The sequence below is a fragment of the Ornithorhynchus anatinus genome, chromosome 4, assembly GCF_004115215.2.
Source record: "Ornithorhynchus anatinus isolate Pmale09 chromosome 4, mOrnAna1.pri.v4, whole genome shotgun sequence".
Lineage (NCBI taxonomy): Eukaryota > Metazoa > Chordata > Mammalia > Monotremata > Ornithorhynchidae > Ornithorhynchus > Ornithorhynchus anatinus.
In genome coordinates this window covers 133,548,621-133,573,560 of record NC_041731.1, presented here as the reverse complement: position 1 = coordinate 133,573,560, position 24,940 = coordinate 133,548,621, and the positions used below count along the sequence as shown (strand labels likewise).

At 58.8% G+C, this 24,940-nt stretch overlaps 1 protein-coding gene across 1 annotated transcript in view; it reads left to right on the top strand.

The window, feature by feature from the left end:
• HTT (huntingtin) overlaps positions 1 to 24,940 on the top strand; it is a 200,139-nt gene that overhangs the window by 16,248 nt on the left and 158,951 nt on the right. The window contains 8 exon segments of the mRNA XM_029061948.2: positions 7,143 to 7,226; positions 10,473 to 10,593; positions 11,676 to 11,735; positions 14,679 to 14,758; positions 17,236 to 17,374; positions 17,656 to 17,797; positions 20,867 to 21,045; positions 24,049 to 24,247. Coding sequence (XP_028917781.1) covers positions 7,143 to 7,226; positions 10,473 to 10,593; positions 11,676 to 11,735; positions 14,679 to 14,758; positions 17,236 to 17,374; positions 17,656 to 17,797; positions 20,867 to 21,045; positions 24,049 to 24,247 — 1,004 coding nt within the window.

The window sequence follows — 24,940 nt, the reverse complement described above, 5'->3', positions numbered from 1 at the left end:
GATCGGCTACCGTGCAGTGAAGTGGGCAAAAAGGAGCCGTTCCCCGGGTCCCGGACGGTCCCCGGAGGCGGGTGGGGAGCTCGCCCCGCCCCTCCCCGCGGCTCTCCCCTCGCCGATTCTCCCCACGTGCCGGCATTTCTGCTGGGAGAAACGGCCCGCCGCGCTCCGCGTCCTCGGGACGCGGATCCCGCCTTGGTAGACCTTCCCGAGCGCAACTCTGATTAAAATAGCAAGGACCGAGTCCGCAGGAGGGTCCTGTCATTTTCAGCCCGAGGTGCGCCTCGTCAGAGCCGTGCTCGAAGGTCATGCGTTCATTCATTCAGTCGTATTTAGCGAGCGCTTACTAGGTGCAGAGCACTGGACTGAGCGCTCGGAATGGACAAATCGGTTACAGAGAGAGACGGTCCCCGCCCTCTGACGGGCTCCCGGTCTGATCGGGGGAGACGGACGGACGAGGACGGTGACGATGCATAGAATCGAGGGGAAGAACGTCTCATTAAAACAGTAGCAAATAGAATCAGGGCGATGCACATCTCATTAACAAAATAAATAGGGTGACGCAGATCTAGACAGTCGAGCGGACGAGGACGGTGCCGAGGGGAGGGGACGGGAGAGGGGGAGGAGCGCGAGGGAAAGGGGGGAGAAGGTCATGGGAGGCCGCCTCGGTTCCCTAGGTTCCGGCGATCTGTTTGGGTGAAAAATAAATAAGCGACCGATTTTAGAGATCCCGCCTTGCTCGCCGTGGGACGGAAGAAGGAAGAGATGATGTTGACCCGGTTTGAATCCCGTAATTATTTTCCTCCACATCTCTAGGACTTAGTTTCAGCCGGCCGCTGTTGAGGTAGGAGGAGGCGGCGAGCTCCGTTTTCGTTTGAGCTGGATATCGTTCAGGGGGAACAAAGCCAGCGGCGCCGTGCTATCGGCGCATCGATCCGTCTGTCTCCGCGTCGCTGAGTCGACTTGGGGCAGGGGCTCGGTCCGGCCTCGGCGAGCCCTGCGGCGGCGGGCCCCCAACTCTCCGAGCACCTCGGAGTTTTAAGCCCCGGAGTGCTCTGCCTCCTCCAGAACCTCAGTCTTGTTGAATTCAGACGCAAAACTGGCAGGGTTCATTTTCTACGATGGTGTCGAAACTGGCCGGTCGGCGTGAGCCGGGGACGGCGAGGCCGGACGGTTTGGGGACCCGTCACGGTCCCGTCGCTGCAGGGGACGCGGAAAGAGCCCGGGCTTGGGAGTCGGAGGTGGTGGGTTCTAATCCCGGCTCCGCCGCTTGTCAGCTGTGTGACTGTGGGCGAGTCGCTTCGCTTCCCTGGGCCTCAGTTCCCTCTTCTGCACAGTGGGGATGAAGACTGAGAGCCTCACGTGGGACAACCCGATTACCTCGTGTCTACCCCAGTGCTTAGAATAACGCTCGGTACGTAGGAAGCGCGGAATACCAACGTTATTATCGTTATTGGGGCACGGGTCGGGGAGCCAGAAGGGCCTGGGTTCTGAGCCCGGCCCCGCCACTTGTCCGCTGTGGGACCCGGGGCAAGTCTCTTCGCTTCTCTGTCCTCCGTCAGCTCGTCTGTCAAATGATAATTGAGGCTGTCGTGGTATTTTATCTTAAGCTGTCTTAAGATCCGGAGAATATGGGCATCCTGAAGCTCATCAGTAGTCAGTAATTTCTCCTTAGAGATTTAATCACGTTAAATTAAGTGTACGCTTTAAAATCACCCCGCCGAGAAGCACAGGAAATTTACCAGCCCTCCCATTTTTCCGACAGATCCCAAATCTGAGATGGCCACTCAGAGGTCATGGAGCCCACACTCTCGCTCCCTCTCTTCCTCCCCCCGCCCCCTTTTCCTCAGAGGAGAGTGGTTTGGCCAAGGGAAAAGGGGAAGGCATTCCAGGTAAAGGGAAGGGCCAAGCAAATGGCTCAAAGGCGGGAAGGTCGTGGGTTCAAATCCCGGCTCAGCCCCTCGTCAGCGGTGTGACTTTGGACAAGTCACTTCACTTCTCCGTGCCTCGGTTACCCCGTCTGTAAAATGGGGATGAAGACTGGGAGCCCCACGTGGGACAACCCGATCGCCTTGTATCCTCCCCAGCACTTAGAACAGTGCTTTGCACATAGGAAGCACTTAGAAAATGCCATTATTATTATTATTATTATTTGTTAAGCACTTTCTAGGTGCCAGGCACCGTACTAAGCGCTGGGGTAGATAGAAGGTAATCAGGTTGGACGCAGTCCCCACATAATAATAAGCTGGTATCTGTTAAGCGCTCACTATGTGCAGAGCACCGTTCTAAGCGCTGGGGTAGATACAGGGTCATCGGGTCGTCCCACGTGAGACTCACAGTTAATTCCCATTTTACAGATGAGGGAACTGAGGCACAGAGAGGATAAGTGACTCGCCCACGGTCACACAGCTGACGAGTGGCAGAGCCGGGATTCGAACCCACGACCTCTGACTCCCAAGCCCGGACTCTTTGCACTGAGCCACGCTGCTGGGTTCTCTGTCTTTTGATCTATTTTAGGCGTAGGGTCGGGGCCGGGGGTCCCCGAGGCTCTGGCTGGGCGGGGAGGGGGGGCCCATGGAGCTCACAGTCTTAATCCTTAATCAGAGAAGCAGCGCGGCTCAGCGGAAAGAGCCCGGGCTCGGGAGTCAGAGGTCGTGGGTTCGAATCCCGGCTCTGCCACGCGTCAGCCGGGTGACCGTGGGCGAGTCGCTTCACTTCTCTGGGCCTCGGTTCCCTCATCTGGAAAACGGGGATGAAGACTGGGGAGCCTCCCGTGGGACGACCCGATTCCCCTGTATCTCCCCCAGCGCTTAGAACGGTGCTCTGCACGTCGTAAGCGCTCAACAGAAACCACCATTATCATCAACCCTCCGTTTACATTTACCAGATAAGGTAAGGGAGACTTCAGGGGAGCGCTCACCCCATTCCTTGAAGCGGTCATGCGGAGTGGAGAATTTCAGCCCGTTTTATCGTTCGTTCCTTCAGCGGTCCTCAGAGATTGTGTTGGCGGGGACCTAGCTTCTACATGAACGGCTCCGACTCCCGGATGCTTCTCGCGTTCTCCAGCCCGAGGACGTCAGCCGGTACCGGACTGTACGGAGCGCTTGGGAGAGTGCAGTACGACAGAATTAGCAGACGCGTCCTCTGCCCGCAGCGAGCTTAGGGTCTAGAGTACAGTCGCGACTCCCAAAAGACTCTGTTTCCTAAAAGAAATCCCAATCTGGCCGCCGCGGCCACCACCCGTCCTCTCTTCAGGGAACCCGAACGGGGAAATTCTCACCATTAGGGATAACGATAATAATAATGATAACGTCGGTATCCGTTAAGCGCTCGCTACGTGCCGAGCGCCGTTCCAAGCGCCGGGGGGAGATACGGGGTCATCGGGTCGTCCCGCGGGAGGCTCACAATCTTAATCCCCATTTTACAGACGAGGTGACCGAGGCGCAGAGAAGTGAAGCGACTCGCCCACGGTCGCACAGCTGACGAGCGGCAGGGCCGGGATTTGAACTCATGACCTCCGACTCCCAAGGCCATGCGCTTTCCTCTCAGTGTGAGGATGGGGGTGAAGAGAGGGCAGAGATTTTAGGTCGGGGATGGGGAGGGTGGAGGTGGGGAAGAGAGAGACTTTAGAGACTTTCCAAGAGGTGATATGTCCGAGGGCCCGTCATTTTTGTCTTTCCCCCCTCGGTGGAGACCGTCACTTCTCGTCTGAGATTTGGGAGGAGGGAGCGCGAGAGTCCGGCGAACAGGCGCGTGGGGGTTACCGTGCGTTCGTCCCAGTCGTATTTATCGAGCGCTTACGTCGTGCAGAGCTCCGGACTACGCGCCCGGGAGAGTCCGAGAAGCAGCGTGGCTCGGTGGGAAGGGCCCGGGCTTTGGAGTCGGAGGTCATGGGTTCGAATCCCGGCTCGGCCACTCGTCAGCCGTGTGACTTTGGGCGAGTCACTTCACTTCTCGGTGCCTCGGTTACCTCATCTGTCCAATGGGGGTGAAGACCGTGAGCCCCACGTGGGACAACCCGATTCCCCTGTGTCTACCCCGGCGCTTAGAACAGTGCTCCGCACATAGGAAGCGCTTAACAAATACCAAAATTATTATAACAGTGTTCCGCACACAGTAAGCGCTCAATAAATTCCCTCGACTGATCGGCTCTAGGGGTTTGGGGCAGGGGTGGGAGCAGGGAGATGGGACGGTAGAGAAGCCGCGCGGTTGAGTGGAAGGAGGCCGGGCTCGGGAGTCGGGGGTCATGGGTTCGAATCCCGGCCCTGCCACTTGTCGGCTGTGTGACCGTGGGCAGGTCACACAACCTCTCTGTGCCTCAGTTGCCGCATCTGTAAAATGGGGCTGGAGACTGGGAGCCCCACGTGGGACAACCTGATGACCCTGGAGCTCCCCCCAGCGCTTAGAACAGAGTAAGCGCTGAACAGATCCCAACATTACCATCATCATTAATGGCATCTGACGGGGACCGGAAGAGACGCGCGTGGTTTCGAGGACGGAGGGGAAGGAGCTGTTGGAGAGCGAGAGCTGTCGACATGGCAGCGACGGGTGCGAGGAGGGGAGGAGCAAGCGATTTTCAGCGACGAGGGGGACCGGGGGTGAGAGCTCAGAGCGGCCGGATTGAGGGAGCAGGCGGGAGAGCTCGGCTCCTCTCCTCGCCGCAGAGCAGAGGAGAGAGACCAGGCGGGAATCGAGCGTCGAGGGGGCGATGGGGACATTCGGGGACGTTCGCGCCCGTCGGCCTCCATTTTTACCGGCACGAGAGTTGGCGAGATCATCCGGATCGTGAGGACGCCCCTCGTCGTTGATTCAGTAGTATCTATTGGGCGCTTACTCTGCGCAGAGCACTGTACTGGGCGCTGGGAACGTACAGTTCGGCAACGGAGAGAAACGATCCCTGCCCATTGACGGGCTCGGCGGGAGCATTTATTTTACAGGAGCAGCGTGGCTTAGTGGAAAGAACACGGGTTTGCGAGTCAGGTGGTGAGTTCTGATCCCGGCTCCGCCACTCGTCAGCCGTGTGACTGTGGGCAAGTCGCTTCACTTCTCTGGGCCTCAGTGACCTCATCAGGCAAATGGGGATGGAGACCGTGAGCCCCACGTGGGACAGCCCGATGACCCTGTATCTCCCCCAGCGCTTGGAACGGTGCTCGGCACAGAGTAAGCGCTTAACAGATACCAACATATCATCAGGATAAATAGAATCGTAGAGATATACCCGTCATTGAAGATCTCACATCCTGAGATATACACATCAAGCGGCCGGGCCGGCATTCGAACCCAGGACCTCTGACTCCCGAGCCCGGGCTCTTTCCACTGAGCCGCGCTGCTTCTCATTAGCGGTAAAGCCCAGATGCCCCAGGACTGTAAGCTCATTCTAAGTCTAGACTGTAAGCTCATTGTGAAGCAGCGCGGCTCGGTGGAAAGAGCCCGGGCTTGGGGGTCGGTGGTCATGGGTTCGAGTCCCGGCTCTGCCCCTTGTCCGCTGTGTGACCGTGGGCAAGTCACTTCACTGAGCCTCAGTTGCCTCATCTGGAAAATGGGGATGAAGGTGGTGAGCCTCGTGTGGGACCGCCTCATTACCCTGTATCTCCCCCAGCGCTTAGAACGGTGCTCTGCACGTAGTAAGTCCTTAAAAAATGCCAACATTATTATTATCCTGGGCGGAGAACATGTCTGTTGATTGTGGCGAACTCTCCCGAGCGCTCAGCGCGGTGCTCGGCGCACAGAAGGCACTCCGTAAATACGATGGAATGAGCGAGCGAATGAAGGAGCGACGTGAGGGTTTAACAAATACCGTAAAAAAAACCAAAAAATCAAGCCGGGGTATTTACGGACTGCTTCCTGTGTGCGGGGCCCCGTATCAAATGCTCGGAAGAGGGTGTCGGAGATGAGGTAGCCCCGTTTCCGGCTCCCAAGGAATTTACCGCCTAAAAAAGTAATATTCGGAGAGGGGCGTGGGCGTGATCTATCCATTGAAACATCTCGTGCTCCCCGTCAAATAGAAAATCTTCACTCACTCGGTCTCCAGGCTCTCCAGCGACTCACCCCCCCCCCCCCCTTCCCTATCGGCTCAGTTTTCCCACGACTCCCCCGTCCGCTCTCGCCTCACTGTGAGCCCCGTCGATGGGCAGGGACCGTCTCTCTCTGTTGCCGACTTGTCCATTCCAAGCGCTTAGTACAGTGCTCTGCACATAGGAAGCGCTCAATAAATGCTATTAAATTGAGTGAATGAATGAATCGAGCTCCCGTCCTACCCCAGGTGAGCAGCGCGGCTCAGTGGAAGGAGCCCGGGTTTGGGAGGCGGAGGTCACGGGTTCTAACTGTGGCCCATTCCAAGCGCTTAGTGCGGTGCTCTGCACCTAGTGAGCGCTCAATAAATACGATTGAATGAATGAATAATCCCGGCTCTGCCGCTTGTCAGCTGTGTGACTTTGGCCGAGTCACTTCACTTCTCTGGGCCTCAGTTCCCTCATCCGGAAATGTGGACCGTGAGCCCGTCTTGGGGCAGGGATTGTCGCTATCTGTTGCCGAATCGTCCAGTCAGAGCGCTTAGTACAGTGCTCTGCCCCTAGTAAGCGCTCACTAAATACGACCGAATGGATGAGTAAAATGGGGATGAAGACCGTGAGCCCCACGTGGGACAGCCTCGTCACCTTGTATCCCCCGCCAGCGCTTAGAACAGTGCTTTGCACATAGTAAGCGCTTAACAAATGCCGTTATCATCATCATTAAATGCAGCCCACGACAGCCCTCCTCATATAGAGAGCCAGAACGGAAGGGGATTGAGTTCATTCCATTCATTCTTTCAGTAATATCTATTGAGCGCTCACTAGGTGCAGAGCACTGTACTAAGCGCTTGGAATGGACAGATCGGTAACGGAGAGAGACGGTCCCTGCCCTGTGACGGGCTTACGGTCCGATCGGGGGAGACGGACGGACGAGAAGAATGGCAATGAATAGAATCAAGAGGGCCTGGATAGGAAATCAGTCTTGAGGCCTTACCGCGTACTGAGCACTGTCCTAAACGCTTGGGAGAGTTGGGGTTAAGGGAGTTGGTCGACACGATCTCTGCCCTCGACGGGCGCGGTCCCGAGTGGTTGAGAAGGGGTCATGTATTAAAAATCTCTCTCTTTTAATTTTAGAAAGAAAGAACTGTCCACTACCAAGAAGGATCGAGTGAATCACTGTCTGACAATATGCGAAAACATAGTCGCTCAGAGTCTCAGGTAATTATTTTAGCCCCTCGGGTAAGTACAGATCCGTTTCTCACCCGTTTCGTTGAAAATTCCGGTAATTCTCCGGCTTTTGGATTTACGACCTCGAACATCGTCGGCACAGATCGGGTCAGACATTTAAGCCTCCCTCCAGCGGACCTCGCGACGACGCTTGAGTCTGCCCTTCCCTCTCCGTCGAGACTGCCGCCGCGTTAATCCGGCGTGGCTCGGTGGAAAGAGCCCGGGCTTGGGAGGCCGAGGTCACGGGTTCGAATGCCGACTCCGCCGCTTAGCTGTGTGACCCAGGGCAAGGCGCTTCACTTCTCTGGGCCTCAGTGACCTCCTCTGGGAAATGGGGATGGAGACTGTGAGCTTCGCGTGGGACGGCCCGATGACCCCGTATCTCCCCCAGCGCTTAGAACGGTGCCAACGTTATCGTCGTCGTCATTAATCCAAGCGCTTCTCCTCTCCCCCCTTGATTTCTGTGTCAGCCTCCTTGCTGACCTCCCTGCGGCCCGTCTCTCCCCGCCCTCGTCCGTACTTCCCTCTGCTGCCCGGACCTTTTTCCCACCAAAGCGTTCAGTCCACGTTTCCCCCCCTCGTCAAGGACCCCCAGCGGTTGCTGCCCCCCCCCCCCCGCATCAACCAGAAACTCCCCACCGTCGGCTCTCAGGCCATCACCGTACCTCCTCCTCCTCCCTCCTCTCATTACTCTCCTACTTATGAGAAAGCAGCGCGGCTCAGTGGAAAGAGCCCGGGCTGGGGAGCCGGAGGTCCTGGGTTCAAATCCCGGCTCTGCCGCTTGTCAGCTGGGTGACTTGGGGCAAGTCACTCCACTTCTCTGGGCCTCCGCGACCTCATCTGGAAAATGGGGATGAAGACTGGGAGTCCCACGTGGGATAACCTGATCACCTTGTATCCTCCCCAGCACTTAGAGCGGTGCTTGGCACGTAGTAAGCGCTTAGCAAATGCCATCATTATTATTATTATTATTATTATTATTAATAACCCTACTTCAACCGAGCCCGCACACCTCCCTCCTCTAATGCCCACTGTGTCTTAATCCCATCTGTCTCGCTGCCGACCTCTCCCCCGCATCCTTCCGCCGGCCTGGCACGTCCTCCCTCTTCGTATCCGACGGACAATGACTCTCCCCCCTTCGAAGCCCTCCTGAAGGCCCATCTCCTCCAGGAAGCCTTCCCCGACTAAGCCCTCGTTTCTCCTTCTCCCCCTCCCTTCTGCGTCACCCTTGCGCGAAGGCAGGGAGCCTATCTATCGACTCTGTTATGTTGTACCCTCCCGAGTCCCTAGAGCCGTGCTCTGCACACGGTAAGCGCTCAATAATGATGATAATTAATAACTGTGGTATTTGTTAAGCGCCTCCCGTGTGCCGAGCACTCTTCTGAGCGCTTGGGTAGATACAGGGTAATGAGGTGGTCCCACGTGGGGCTCCCAGTCTTCATCCCCATTTTGCCGATGAGGTCACTGAGGCACCGAGAAGGGAGGTGACTCGCCCACAGTCGCACAGCTGACGGGTGGCGGAGCCGGGATGAGAACCCACGACCTGCGACTCCGCTTTTATTTTGTTAATGAGATGTACGTCGCCGTGATTCTATTTATTTGCTGTCGTTTTAATGAGACGTTCATCCCCTCGATTCTATTTATCGCCATCGTCCTCGTCTGTCCGTCTCCCCCGATCAGAACGTAAGCCCGGCGAAGGGCAGGGACCGTCTCCATCTGTTACCGATTTGTCCATCCCAAGCGCTTAGTACAGTGCCCTGCACATAGTGAGCGCTCAATAAATACTTTTGAATGAACGAGTGACACCCTAGCCCGGGCTCTTGCCACTGAGCCGCGCCGCTTCTCAACAAACCCGATCGACGGAGACCGGGACTAAGTCTAAATCGCCCATCCTTTCGGAGCCGGGTCTCTGCCTCGCCTCGCTTTTAGAAATCGTCTTCAAGAAACCACGCCGTCGTATGGTGCGGTTTTTAAGCCCCGGTTTTTACCGGGATCGTGGAAGATCGGTTTTACGCTTCCGTCGGTGGTGTACGCTCACTCTCCCGCCACATTCGGTTGGAACAGCCAAGTTGGATGGGCCCGTTTGAGGTTTTATTGCACGGATGTACGTGAGCTTCAGTCCGTTGGCATTTCGCCCCGGGGCAGCTCTACCGGTGGGGGGCCTCGGTTTCCCCGGATTCTCTGGCCTCTGATTCCTTTCCCGTGTTCGCCCATCTAGAGCCCCGCTCCTAGGCGGGAAGCCTCGAGACCGGTCGGACGGAGCCCGGCCTTGGCTTCGACACGACGGGGCGGATCGTATCGTCCCTCGTATTTATTGAGCGCTCACTGTGTGGGGAGCACCGTGCCGGACAACCGGGAGAGTCCGGTGCCACTGAGTTGGACACGTTCCTCCTTTCCCCACAGCGAGCTGGGACTTGGGTTCTCCGGGGAATTCCGTCCGAGGCCGGTCAGGTCATCCCGACTGGGCGCCGCTCAGAAGCAGCGTGGCCTCCTGTAAAGGGCTCGGGCCCGGGAGCCGGAGGACCTGGGTTCCGACCCCGGCTCCGCCACTCGTCTGCAGTGAGACCTTGGCCGAGTCACTGTCCGGTAATCGTGGAACAAGGGATCCCTGGTTGGCGACTGGGAACTCACGCCTAGGTTGACCCGATAGTTAATGGAATCACTCTCAGAGTTATAAATTCATTCATTCACTCAGTAGTATTCATTGAGCGCTTCCTATGTGCAGAGCACTGGACTAAGCGCTTAGCATGTACAAATCGGCAACAGATAGAGACAGTCCCTGCCCACCGACGGGTCCACGGTCTAATCGGGGGAGACGGACGGACAGAAAATGTTCGGTCACTGCCTATTCGGGAAATGGTGTGTTTTGGGAGGGAACCGATGTGAATCGCCTTTTTGCTACTAGACTCAACAGTGGCTGATCCTCTTATGTCACAGACAGGTTTGTGTGCTGACACAGACTCACACACACACACACACACACACACACACCCCACCCTCCATTAGACAGCGTAACGCCGCCAGATTTTCCAAGAAGTATTTGGGACACCCCGAAAGCCGGACGGGGGGGGAGCGGAAACTTCCCATTTAGGTCCGTGTCGCTTTATTTTTCCAACCTGGGGGAAAGGGATGATCGGGGATTTTAAGCTTCCAAACGCAGGTGGAGGTTCTTGGAATAGACGGTTTAAAAGAAAAGCCCGTCCCCTTGAAGATCAATCCCCCTCTCCTGTCCTTTAGAAACTCTCCGGAGTTTCAGAAACTGCTGGGCATCGCCATGGAGCTCTTCCTTCTGTGCAGCGACGACGCCGAGTCCGACGTCAGGATGGTGGCGGACGAGTGCCTCAACAAAGTTATCAAAGTAAGGGCCGCGGGGACACCGCGTTCTCCTTCAAGTCGGTCTTTCTAGGGTGAGGAACCGGGTCAGAAGAGGCCAGCGGGCGGCTTCCGAATTGCTGCAGGGTCCCGTCACCGCCCATCCCCTCTTCGGTGTTTCATTTTTAGTTCCTACGGGATGAGGCCGGCAGAAATCAGATACAGTTGGAAGGTGTAATTTTTCCAGCCTTGCTCTGCTCCTAATAATAATAATAATGACGTCGGTATACGTGCAGAGCAGCGGTCTAAGCGCAGGGCTGGATAGAAGGCAAGCAGGTTGTCCCACGCGAGGCTCACAGCCTTAATCCCCATTTTACAGATGAGGGAACCGAGGCCCAGAGAAGGGAAGCGACTCGCCCACGGTCACCCGGCCGGCCAGCGGCAGAGCCGGGATTCGAACCCGTGACCGCTGACTCCCAAGCCCGGGCCCTTTCCGCTGAGCCACGCGGCTTCTTAACTAGTCTCAGTTGCTGGGGGTCGATCAGCTGAGAGGAAGCCTCCGAGAAATATTAACCAAATAATAATAATGAAGGTGGTGATCTTAATTGAACTCTTACCACGGGCCAAGCCCTCCGCTGAGCCGGGGAGTGGATGCGGAATCGGCAGGTCCGTCGTACTCCCCGACCTTACGGGACTCACCCTGAGATACGTTTTAGGCTCCGTTTTCGAGACGAGGAAAGTGACCCGGTGTTCAGCTCAGTGCTCGGATCGGGAGCGCTTGACAAATGCGCCAATACTTCTTATTGATTATTGTAATTATCCCTCGCGGTTCATCGCGTAGATTCGTCCCGGTCGTACGAGCCTTCGGAACTGGGGTGGGACGTCTCTTCTTTCCGAGAACTGCCGAGTATTGGAGCCAGCTGTTGTGGGTTTTTATTTTCCTCTTCAACTCGGGCCCCGATGCGTTTCGCTTTCTCAAATGATTAAGTCGGCCGTTTCAAGTGTGGGTTTTACATCCAAACCGCCATTTTAATGGCTCGCCGGGATTAGTTCTGGCGAGGGATGTGTTCCGGTAGAAAGGCCGTATGACCCGCGTAACAGGTTTTTTCTCTTCTCTATTTGACATAGGCTTTGATGGATTCCAACCTTCCCAGGTTACAGCTAGAGCTCTACAAAGAAATAAAAAAGGTAAGCTTTGGCCCTCGTTAGGAATTGGCATTTCCCCGCTTAAACCCGTTGGGAGAGCGGCAGCTCTTTACATGCACAATCCCCCGACTGGCCGTCGTCGGGCAGGGAGGGTCTCTACCTGTTGCCCAGTCGTCCATTCCAAGCGCTTAGTACTTAGTACTCTGCGCGTCGTAAGCGCTCAATAAATACTACGGAATGAATGAATCGAGTCGGCTCCGCGGCTCTACCGCTTGCCGAATGAGAAGCGGCGCGGCTCCGCGGAAGGAGCCCGGGCTGGGGAGTCGGAGGTCATGGGTTCGAATCCCGGCTCTGCCCCCTGTCGGCTGGGTGACCGTGGGCAAGTCACTTGGTCTCTCTGTGCCTCAGTTCCCTCATCTGTACAATGGGGCCGAAGACCGAGCCTCACCCGGGCCGACCCGATGACCCCGTATCTCCCCCGGCGCTCAGAACAGTGCTCGGCACATAGTAAGCGCTTAACAGATACCGACGTTGTTGTTATTAAAGAGGAGGGCGATTAGAATATGAAACTCTGCCTCACATTTAACCTGAGATGTTTTTGACCTGAGGCGTTCATTCACCCTGCCGTATTTATTGAGCGCTTACTGCGGGCGGAGCACTGTACCGAACGCTCGGGAGAGTACAGCGAAGGACCAAAGAGACGCGTTCCCCGCCCACGTCGCGCTCACCTTCCGAAGGTAGCAATGTCCCGAGCCCGTCTCTGAGCCCCGGGGTAGGTACCGATCCCTCGGGTCAGTGACGGGACCCTTCCCGCAGTCTGAGGAGGAGGGAGATGCGGTGTCGAATCCCCATTTGACAGATGAGGAGTTGGAGGCCCAGAGAAGTGAAGCGGCTGGCCCAGGGTCACTCAGCAGGCGGGTGGGAGAACCTCAGAACCGCAGTAGAACTGCAGACGGTAAGCGCTCGATAATTACGGCCGAATGAAATGCGACTGCGGGAGCCCAGGTCCCCCGGAGTCCCAGGCCTGAGCTCGTTCCACCAGTCCGTGGTGCTCCCCCATCTCTTCTGGAATCAATTCTGGGCACTGTTAATGAGGGGGATTTATTGAGCACCTACCTCGTGCTTGGGAGTGTAGAGTTAATAATAATGTCGGTATCTGTTAAGCGCCTACTATGTGCAGAGCACCGTCCTAGGCGCCGGAGTAGAGACGGGGTCATCGGGCCGTCCCACGCGAGGCTCCCAGTTAATCCCCATTTCCAGACGAGGTCACCGAGGCCCAGAGAAGGGAAGCGACTCGCCCACGCCCAGCCGGCTGCCGAGCGGCGGAGGCGGGATGCGAACCCATGACCTCTGACTCCCCAGCCCGGGCTCTTTCCCCTGAGCCACGCTGAGTTGAGTTGGTCGACGCGATCCCGGCCTTCAGGGCGCGGGGGAGGTGGATGTTAAAGTGAATTTCCGGTAGCGGGAAGCAGAGAATTGAAAGGTGGATTCCTAGGTGAGCAGGTGATACTAATAATAATGACGACGTTGGTGTTTGTTAAGCAGTGTTCCGAGTGCTGGGGTAGAGGCAGGGTCATCGGGTTGTCCCGCGTGGGGCTCGCAGTCTTCACCCCCGTTTTCCAGATGAGGGAACTGAGGCCCAGAGAAGTGAGGCGGCCTGCCCAGGTCCACACAGCTGAGAAGTGGCGGGATCAGAACCCACGACCCCTGACTCCCAAGCCCGGGCTCTTGCCCCTGGACCCCGCCGCTCCTCTGGTCAGCTTAGGCGCTCCGGGAGCGGATGATCTAAGTCAGTCCGTTTGGGAAGGGGGTGCGGAACGTCGGGGGGCTGCTTGGTCGGAGCTGACCTGGGACTGAATCGGGGAAGGCCTTCTGGAGGCGGTGGGGCTCGCGGAAGGGTTTTGAAGCCGGGGAGAGCTGGCGTCCGGCGGCGTTGGGCTGCGGGTGACGTTTCGGGAAGCAGCGTGGCTCAGCGGAAAGAGCCCGGGCTTGGGAGCCAGAGGTTATGGGTTCGAATCCCTGCTCTGCCGCCTGTCAGCTGTGTGACCGGGGGCGAGTCGCTTCACTTCTCTGGGCCTCAGTTACCTCATCTGTAAAGTGGGGATGAAGACCGCGAGCCTCCCGTGGGACGACCCGATGACCCTGTATCTCCCCCGGCGCTTAGAACGGTGCTGTGCACATTGTAAGCGCTTAACAGATCCCAACGTTATTATTTGGGGCAAGAGGAAGGGCGCCGGCAAGGGGTCGGAGTCGGTCACCCGACTGTAGGCTTGGCAGAGAGCAGTAAAACGCTACAGCGGGTACCTTCCCTGCCCACAGCGAGCTTACAGTCTAGAGGTGAGAGGAGGCGAGAGTCTGGAGGAGAAAGACATCAATATAAGTAATAAATAATAATAATGTTGGTGTTTGTTAAGCGCTTACTACGCGCAGAGCACTGTTCTAAGTGCTCGGGTAGATACGGGGTCATCAGATTGTCCCACGTGGGGCTCACGTCTTGTCAGTCTCCGCTTTTACCGATGGGGGAACTGAGGCCCAGGGAAGTGAAGTGACTTGCCCAAGGTCCCACAGCAGACAGGCGGCGGAGGCGGGATCCGAACCCACGACCCCTGACTCCCGAGCCCGGGCGCTTTCCCCCGAGCCACGCCGCTTCTCCAGTTGGCCCTCTCAAGGGCTTAGCGAGAAGGGAGTGTTTTAAAAAGGTACGAAGGGATGGCTCGGCGGCGGAGGCGGAGGGTGGGGAGTCGAGAACGGTGCGTAGTAAGCGCTTACGGGCCGTCATCGTCAGTATTGTTATTGCTAGGTAGAGAGTAGGCGAGAAATCTCTTCTCGAGTTACTGCGGGAAATAGAGGGAGCGTCCAAGAGGGTGGCCGGCGAGAGGGGGATTGGAGGGGGTCGGGGGCCCGTGAGATTAAAAGCCTAATTTGCCCGTCCGTGTCTCCCTCCCCGCTCCCCCCCCCCCTTCGCTCTTCGGATGCGTCGCACAGAACGGGGCTCCGCGGAGCCTGCGCGCCGCGCTCTGGAGGTTTGCCGAACTCGCCCACCTGGTCCGCCCGCAGAAATGCAGGTAAGCCCCGGCCCCGGGGGGTCGGAACCGCCCCCTTCGGACTGGGACCGTCGAGCGCCACAGAAGGGAGGGAGCAGACACGAGTGCTGGTTTTTTAAAAAAAAAAAAAAAAAAAAAAAAGCAACGGCAACAAGAAGCCGACCCCGTTTGCCGGACCCTCTGGCTACCTGCTTGGTCCAGGGGCCCGAGGTAGACGATCTCCCGCAGTCAGCCGGCGAGGAGGCGACCGGGGGTCCGACGTGGGTACGGCGTGGCTCCCGCGGCCTCGTCGGTACCGGGGAGGAAATCCGTTGGTTCGGTCGTTATCTGTCGAGCGCTTCTTGCGTGGAGACCGCTCGACTAAGCACTTGGGAGAGTCCAGTGCAACAGTAAGCGGTGCCGTTCCCTGCCCACGGCGAGCGTACGGTCTGGGGGGTCGGGGAGACACGTCAACACAGAGGAATAAAATGACAGATACACGCGTAAGCGGTGCGGGGCTGAGGGGCGCAGAGAGCCGAAGGGGCAAGTCGGGACGACGCGGAAGGCAACGGGAGAAGAGGCAAAGTGGGGCTCGGTCGGGGAAGGCCCCCCGGAGGAGACGGGCCTCCGGTAAGGCGTCGAAGCGGGGGAGGTCGGAAGGGAGTTGGGGACGCGGCCCGCCCGTGGGATCGTAGCCGGGCGGCCCCCCCGTGCCCTCTTCCGCGCACCCCATCCCCCCCTCGCACCCGAAATGGAAGTAGACCGAAGGCGACGGATGCCGAGCTCGCGTTCCTGAAGAGCTCAGAAGTGTCTTTCGGCGGCCTTCCCGGACTGAGCCCCCCCCCACCTCCCCCCGCTCCCCCTCTCCTGCCCTCCCCTCCCCTCGGCACTGTGCTCATCTGGATAGATGATTTATTACCCTGTTCATTGTGTTAATGAGGTGTCTGTATCTCCTCGATTCCATCCGTCTGGGTAACGTCGTCTTGTTTTCGGTTCGTCCTGTTTCGCTCTGCCGGCCGTCGCCCCCCTTTGGACCGTGAGCCCGTCGTTGGGCGGGGACGGTCTCCGTCTGTTGCGGAATTGTCCGTCCCGAGCGTCCAGTGCAGTGCTGTGCACGTAGCGAGCGCTCAGTCGGCACGGTCGAATGAACGAACGTGCAGCATCCTGTTGCCCGAGCGGGGCTGCTTAGGGATTCGACCGTCACCTCGTCGGGGTAATTCGCTCGGAGGAGGGACCCTCCTCTCTTCTGGGGTGACCGTCTCCCAACCCTCTCTCCCCCCCCGCCTCCCTTCCGGCACCCCCTAGCCGTCTCCGTGGGCTACGGCTATTAGAGAAGCCGCGCGGCTCGGCGGAAAGAGCACAGGCTTGGGAGTCAGAGGTCATGGGTTCGAATCCCAGCGCCGCCACTCGTCAGCCCGGTGACCGTGGGCACGTCACTTCCCTTCTCTGGGCCTCAGTGTGACCTCATCCGGAAAATGGGGGTGAAGGCTGGGAGCCTCAGGTGGGAACGACCTGATTCCCCTGTATCTCCCCCGGCGCTTAGAACGGTGCCCCGCACGTAGTAAGCGCCTAACAGATACGAACGTTATTTTAGAGAAGCGGCGCGGCCCAGCGGAACGAGCCCGGGCTTGGGAGTCGGGGGTCATGGGTTCGAATCCCAGCTGGGTGACTGCGGGCAAGTCACCTCACTTCTCTGTGCCTCAGTGACCTCCTCTGGAAAATGGGGATGGAGACTGTGAGCCTCCCGCAGGACAGCCTGATGACCCTGTATCTCCCTCAGTGCTTAGAACAGTGCTTTGCACGTAGTAAGCGCTTACATACCAACGTTATTATGATTATTTTGGTCTCGGGGGGCAACGGGGGACTTTCTGGACCCCCAGGGGAAGCGGGGGCTTGGAGAGGAGAGATCCTCTCATCCTTAGAGTTAGTCCTCTCAAAACCCTACCCCATTGCCACCCCCCACCCCTTTAAAGTGCTGCCCCAACTTGGCCGTGGCCCCGGAAAATCCTCCCCCCCCCCCCAATTTTCCAGGCAGGCAGATGATCTCCAGGGAAGATGATTCCCCGAGTTGTCCCGTGACATTATCACCCGTGACCTCACGGCTAGCCTAGACTTCTGTCTCCTCTTGATTTCTCCTCGGCGACAGTAGTAACGATATTATTATCGTTCCCAGCGCCGGGGTAGATGCCGGGTAATCGGGTCGTCCCACGTGAGGCTCCGTCAAGCCCCATTTTCCAGATGAGGGAACTGAGGCCCAGAGAAGGGAAGCGACTCGCCCGCGGTCACACAGCGGACGGGGGGGGGCGGAGCCGGGATCAGAACCCGCGACCTCTGACTCCCAAGCCCGCGCTCCCATCTGACGGAACCCTTTCCCTCGATGAAACCCCACCCGCGACCGGTCACCCGCCAGACACCCGCGGCCGAACCCGGAGGCGTCGGCCGCCCCGCCCTGTCCCGGCCCGGCGGCCCTCAGCCGCGGCCAGGGGTCGGAGCCGTCGGCCGTCTCTCCTCGCCCGCAGGCCGTATCTGGTGAACCTGTTGCCCTGCCTGACCCGGATCAGCAAGCGGCCCGAAGAGTCCGTGCAGGAGACGTTGGCCCAGGCCGTCCCGAAAATCGGGGCGGCCTTCGGCAACTTCGCCAACGACAACGAGATCAAGGTACCGTTGGAGGAGCCGTCCCGAGGGCGGGGTTCCCGAGGCCCGAGGCGGGCCGGGCCTCCGACGGCGAGGACGGGCCGGCTCTCCCGGCTGCGACTCGCCGTCCCCCCGGCCGGTTTCCGCGGCGCCGGCCGGACCCCGGTCCCGTCTGATCCGCGTCCTCCTTCCCCGGCGGTTCCCCGCTTCCCCGGTCCCGGTCGGGGCCGGGGGAGGCCGCCGGGAGGTCGTCGCTCCCGATCCGGGCGGGGGTCGGCGGGACCTTCCTCCTCCTCTTCCCTCAGGTCTTACTGAAGGCGTTCGTGGCCAATCTGAAATCGAGCTCCCCGACCATCCGCCGCACCGCGGCCGCCTCGGCCGTGAGCGTCTGCCAGCATTCCCGGAGGACCCAGTATTTCTATACCTGGTTATTGAACGTGCTCGTAGGTGAGGGGTGGCTCGGTTAACGCTCCCCTTCCCCGGGCGGGGCGGGGAACGGCGGGGTCTGGGCGTCGGGAGGATCTGGGTTCGGATCCCCCTCCCGCCGCCGGTCCGCCGCGGGGCCCCGGGCCCGTCGCTTCCCTTCTCCGGGCCTCGGTTCCCCCATCTGGAAGACGGGGATTAAGACCGTGAGCCCCGCGTGGGACAACCTGATCGTCTGCCGTCTCCCCCAGCGCTTATTACGGTGCCCGATGCAGAGTGAGCGCTCGGCAAGCGCTGTTGGCGTTACGTTATCGGTGTCGTTATTTTAGGGAAGCGGCGTGGCTCAGTGGAAAGAGCACGGGCCTTGGGGTCAGAGGTCATGGGTTCGAATGCCGACTCGGCCGCCTGTCAGCCGGGTGACTTTGGGCAAGTCACTTAACTCCTCGGTGCCTCAGTTCCCTCATCTGTAAAACGGCGATCAAGACCGTGAGCCCCACGCGGGACGACCCGATTCCCCTGTGTCTACCCCAGCGCTTAGAACGGCGCTGGGCACATAGCGCTTAACAAATAGCAACATTATTATTCTTCTTATTATTTTTTTAATAAAATGAGGATTGACTGTTATTCGCATGTAGGGCGGGGACTGTGTCCAACCTGAACGGCTTGTTTCTGCCCCAGCTCTCAGTACAGTGCCCTGCACAGAGTAAGCGCTCAACGAATGCCGCATTATTATTGTTACTACTGCTACTAATAAAATGGAGAGTAAGACTGTGAGCCCCGGGTAGGACAGGGACTGTGTCCCACCTGAACGGCTTGGATCTACCCCAGCTTTTAGTAAAGTGTCCTGCGCCAAGGAAGCGCTTAACAAATGCCATATTAAATAATGTTGGGGTCTGGTAAGCGCTTACTGTGCGCAGAGCGCCGTTCTAAGCGCCGGGGCGGATACAGGGGCGTCGGATCGTTCCACACGTGAGGCTCGCAGTCTTCATCCCCATTTTCCAGATGAGGAAACTGAGGCCCAGAGAAGTGAAGTGACTCGCCCGCAGTCACCCGGCTGACAGGCGGCGGAGCCGGGATTCGAACCCGTGACCTCCGACTCCACTGAGCCACGCCGCTTCTGTGTTATTGTTTATTATTGTTACTATTGGCTATTATACTACTATTATTATCGTGAAAATGGGGAATAAGACTGTGAGCTGCATGTAGGACGGGGACTGTGTCCAATCTGAATAGTTTTTATCTGCCCCAGCGGTCAGTAGAGCGCCGTGCACACAGTAAGCGCTTAACAAATACCGTTTCAAAAAAAATGCTCAGAGAAATGCTCTCAGAAATATCCTGTAGTGTCTGAACTGTTTCTCTGGATATTTTCTGAAATCCAAGCGAGGCCTGGAAGGTTCTGCAACCCTCTCATTCATTCATTCGTATTTATTCTTTTTGGGGGGTATCTGTTAAGCGCTTACTACGCGCAGAGCGCCGTTCTAAGCGCCGGGGGAGATTCAGGGTAATCAGATGGTCCCACGTGGGGCTCCCAGTCTTCATCCCCATTTTCCCCATGAGGTAACGGAGGCCCAGAGGAGTGAAGTGACTCGCCCGCAGTCGCACAGCTGACAGGTGGCGGAGCTGGGATTGGAACCCGGGACCTCTGACTCCCAAGCCCGGACTCTTTCCACCGAGCCATGCTGCTTCCCTATTATTGAGCGCGTACTGTGTGCAGAGCACTGGACTAAGCGCTTGGAAAGTACAGTTGGGCAGCAGGCGGAGGCGATCCCTGTCCTACAACGGGCTCGCGGTCTAGAATCGTGTTACAGGCTCAGGTCGAGTCTGCGAGAACTGTTTTGCCTGGCGACCGAAGGATAACACGGGCACAAATGACCATCCGGTGGCCATGGGGTGACGTTTAGAGAGGCGGCGTGGTGGAGCGGATGGAGGCGCGGGCCCGGGAGTCAGAAGGTCATGGGTTCTGATCCCGGCTCCGCCGCCGGAAGCGGCGTGGCTCAGTGGAAAGAGCCCGGACTTTGGTGCCAGAGGTCATAGGTCCAGTCCCGGCTCTGCCACTGGTCGGCTGGGTGACCGCGGGCAAGTCGCTTTACTTCTCTGGGCCTCAGTTCCCTCATCTGGAAAATGGGGATGAAGACCGCGAGTCCCACGCGGGCCGACCCGAAGACCCCGTACCTCCCCCGGCGCTCAGGACGGTGCTCTGCACGTCGTAAGCGCTTCACGGATACCGACATTATCATTATTGTTATTGTTAACTGAGGCCCCCGAGAAGCGAAGTGACTTGCCCACAGTCACACAGCTGACGGGTGGCCGAGTGGGGATTCGGACCCCCGGCCTCCGACTCCCAAGCCCGGGCTCCTTCCACTGCGCCACGCTGCTTCTCCCTCGTCTGCCGTGGGACCCTGGGCGAGTCACTTTACTTCTCGGGGCCTCGCTCGCCTCGTCTGTAAAGTGGGGATCGGGTCTGACCCGATTAGCCTGTATCAAGAGAAGCAGCGCGGCTCAGCGGGAAGAGCCCGGGCTTGGGAGTCGGAGGTCGTGGGTTCGAGTCCCGGCTCCGCCGCCTGTCAGCCGGGTGACTGCGGGCGAGTCACTTCACTTCTCTGGGCCTCGGTTCCCTCATCGACAAAATGGGGATGAAGACTCTGAGCCCCACGTGGGACGACCGGATCCCCTTGTATCCCCCCAGCGCTTAGAACGCTGCTTTGTACATAGTAAGCGCTTCACGGACACCAACGTTATTCAACACGGTGTTTGTTAAGCGCTCACTCTGTGCCGGACACTTTACTGAGACGTGGGGTAGATCCAGGCTGTTCAGGTGGGACACAGTCCCTGTCCTGCGTGGGGCTCACAGTCTTAATCTCCATTTTATTATTAGTAAGTAAGCGCCTAACGGAGGCCGTCGTTATTATCGACCCAAGCGCTTAGTACATACCTGTTGCCGAATCGACCGTTCCAGGCGCTTGGTCCAGCGCTCTGCACCTAGTAAGCGCGCAACAAACACGGTTGAATGAATGAATACAGCGCCCGTCACATAATAAGTGCTTAACAGATACCGCGAGCGTCATGAATTGTTGCTGTCGTTATCATCATCAGGCCTGCTGGTTCCCGTGGAGGACGAGCGGCCCACCCTGCTCATCCTGGGCGTACTCCTCACGCTGAGGTACCTGATTCCCCTTCTGCAGCAGCAGGTCCAAGACACCAGCCTGAAGGGAAGCTTCGGGGTGACCCGGAAGGAGGCCGAGGTCTCCCCTTCGGCCGAACAGCTCATCCAGGTGAAAACGCGGGCCCGGGTGGGACGGGGAGTTCGAGACTGAGCTCCCCTTCTCCCTCTGCTCCCTCTACCCCCCCCCCCCCCTTCGCCTCTCCGCAGCTAAACCCTCTTCTCCCCCCCTCTCCCTCCGCTCCTCCCCCTCTCCCTTCCCCTCCCCTCGGCACCGTCCACGTCCGCTCGACCGTATACGTCTTCGTCACCCTGTTCGTTTCGTTAATGAGACGTACGTCGCCTCGATTCTACTTATTTGCTGTTGTTTTAATGAGATGTTCGTCCCCTCGATTCTATTTATGGCCATCGTCCTCGTCCGTCCGTCTCCCCCGATTAGACCGTGTTAAAGGGCGGGGACCGTCTCTCTCTGTTGCCGATTTGTCCATTCCAAGCGCTTAGGGCGGCGCTCTGCACCCAGTAAGCGCTCAACAGGTGCGATTGAATGAATGAGACCTGCCCGTTGAAGTCCGCAGATCTGTTCCCCCGCCGGCTGGACCGGGCTCCGGCCACGCAGACGCGTGGCGGGGCTCACAGAGCGCGCGGGGTTATTTTCGGCCCACCCGACTTGCCCGTGAGGGTGATGCACTGTTTAACAGTGTTGGTATCTGGTAAGCGCTCACTATGTGCCGAGCACCCTTCTAAGCGCCGGGGGAGATACGGGGTCATCGGGTCGCCCCACGGGAGGCTCCCGGTTCATCCCCGTTTTCCAGATGAGGGAACGGAGGCACAGAGAATAATAATCATAATAATGTTGGTATCTGTTAAGCGCTCACTATGTGCCGAGCACCGTTCTAAGCGCCGGGGGAGATCCGGGGTCATCGGGTCGTCCCACGGGAGGCTCCCGGTTCATCCCCGTTTTCCAGATGAGGGAACGGAGGCACAGAGAAGTGAAGCGACTCGCCCACGGTCACCCAGCTGACGCGTGGCAGAGCCGGGATTCGAGCCCATAACCTCTGACTGCCAAGCCCAGGCTCTTTCCGCCGAGCCACGCGGCTGTTTAGGACTCTTCAGGCTGGAAAGGGAAGGATGATGGTGACGATGAGGAGGGTATTTGTAAGCGCTTCACTACGTGCCGGCCGCACGTAGACACAGGAAGCGCTTAACAGATACCGACATCATTATTCATCCCCATTTGAGAGGTGGTCGCGAGCCCTCCCCGCTGCCTCCCGACCGGGACCTTCCTGGACGGGGGAAGCCTCGGTGACCGGTAGCGGAGGTCGAGCCGCTCCTCCGCTCGCCGAGGTCACCGGGGAGAAGTTTTGCGCTCGGTTTTTCCGGCCTGCAAGGGAGCGCCGCGTAGACACTTCATTCGTCAATAACGTCGATGTTCGTTAAGCGCATACTGTGTGCCGAGCACCGTTCTGAGCACCGGGGGAGATACAGGGTGATCGGGTCGTCCCACGTGAGGCTCACGGTCTCAATCCCCGTTTTCCAGATGAGGTCACTGAGGCCCAGAGAAGTGAAGCGACTCGCCCGCGGTCACCCAGCCGCCGAGTGGCAGGGCCGGGATTCGAACCCATGACCTCTGACTCCCAAGCCCGGGCTCTTGCCGCTGAGCCACGCTGCTTCTCATTCATTCATTCATTCATTCATTCATTCATTCATTCATTCATTCATTCGTACTAATTGCGCGCTTACTGTGTGCAGAGCACTGTACTAAGCGCTTGGAATGGACAGTTGGGCAACAGATAGAGACCATCCCTGCCCAGTGACGGGCTCACGGTCTAATCGGGGGGAGACGGACGGACGGAACCGATAGCGATAAATAGAATCGAGGGGATGGACGCCTCATTGACCAAATAAATCGGGTAATAAATATTATAGCCAAATGAGCAGAGTGCCGAGGGGAGGCGAAGGGAGACGGGGAGGAGCAGAGGGAAAGGGGGCTTAGCGGAGGGGAGGGGAAGAGGAGGGCAGAGAGGGAGCAGAGGGAAAAGGGGAAGCTCAGTGTGGGAGGGCCTCCCGGAGGAGGTGTGCGCTCAGTTGGAGCGATGGTATTTGTTAAGCGCTTACTAGGTGCGAAGCACCGTTCTAAGCGCTGGGACACTCTCAGTCCGCTCCTCCGGGCGTCCGGAACCAGTCTGTGTTCAAAGGAGCCCGTTCTGCCCGTGCTCCTTCTCTCCGCTGCTTTCCGCTGCTGCCCTCCTGTCGCTGCTTGTTTCCGTCCCGGGTTCTTCGGGGCTCCGTGAAAAGAAAAGAAATAAAAACCGCGGTATTCGTTAAGCGCTTCCTACGTGCGAAGCACCGTTCTAAGCGCTGGGGGATAGAAGGCGATCGGGTTGTCCCGTGGGGGCTCACGCTTTTCATCCCCATTTGACAGATGAGGGAACTGAGGCACAGAGAAGTGAAGTGACTTGCCCGAGGTCACGCAGCTGACAAGCGGCGGAGCCGGAATTAGGACCCGTGACCTCTGACTCCCAAGCCCGCGCTCTTTCCACTGAGCCGCGCTGCTTCCTTATGCCTCCGTGCCTCCTGGATGTGTCTCTCGTTGAGTGCTTACTCCGTGCCAGGCACCCCAGGAAGCGTCTTTTATCGGCCTTAAGCGTGGCAGGCGTCGATGGGTCCCGGCCCGTCCCCCGAGCTCCTCAACTTCTGAAAAATGCCAGCGTTCACAAGCGCTCCCGCGGCCGAGTCGGATGACGGGGGCCCGGGTTCCACCTCGGCGTTGGGGCCCGACGGGCACCGCGGGCCGCACGGGGCGGGTCGAGGTTCCGTCGCCTCTCGGGAAGAGTCCGGGGCCGAAGACTGGGCCGTTGGCGGCCCGCGCGTTATCTTCTCCTGAATAGAATGTCCAGAAAGGTCCCTCGGATCAAGAGCGCCGAACGGGTGCGCCCCAACTCCGTTTCGTCTCACCCGCTTTTGCACGCTAGTAATGATAATGTCGGTATCTGTTGAGCGCCGTCGTAAGCGCCGGAGAGCCGGCGGAGCCCGGGGGAGGCGGGCGGCCCGCTCCGAGCGACCTCCCGGCTCACGGCCCCCGCGGCCCCCGCGGCCGGCCGCTCTTCCTTTCCAGGTCTACGAGTTGACTCTGCATTACACCCAGCACCGAGACCACAACGTGGTGACCGGGGCGCTGGAACTCCTGCAGCAGCTGTTCCGGACCCCGCCGCCCGAGCTCCTGCGGGCCCTCACCGCCCCGGGGGGCATGGCGCCGGGCGGCGACGGCGAGCCCGGCGGCCGGACCCGCAGCGGGAGCATCGGCGAACTGCTAGGTAAGACCCCCTCGGTCCCGCCGAGGCGGTCCGGCCGGCGGTCGGTCGTATTCATCGGGCGCCTCGCGTGTGAGCGCCCGGGAGGGTCCGGCGGGACGGTAGAACGGACGCGTTCCCCGCCCACAACGAGCCTCCGGTCCGGAGGGGGAGGCGGACGGGAACAGAGACGGATGAATGACAGGGAGGGACGCGAGGGCGGCGCGGCCGGGACGGGACGGGACGGGGGGCGAATCGAGCAAGTCGGGGCGACGCGGAAGGGAGTGGGAGGAGAGGAAAGGGGGGCGCGGTCAGGGAAGGAGACGGGCCTCCGGTAAGGCTCCGGAGAGGGGGAGGGTCGTCGCCTGTGGGATTCGGCGTGCCGGGCCAGAGGGAGGACGTGAGCGAGAGGTCGGCGGGGAGATGGGCGAGACGGAGGTGTGACGAGAGGGTTCGTTCGGTCTCATTTATTGAGCGCTCACTGTGTGCAGAGCACTGGACCGACCGCTCGGAAAGTACGGTTCGGCGATAGAGAGACCGTCCCTGCCCACGTTGGGCTCACGGTCTAGGAGGGGGGAGGCAGACGGGGAAGCAAGTCAACGGGCATCGATGTAAATAAACAGAATTAGAGGTAGGTACACATCAGAACGAGCAGACAGGCAACATATAAATAAATAGAATCGTAGATAGGTATATTCGTTCGTTCCGTAGTATCTG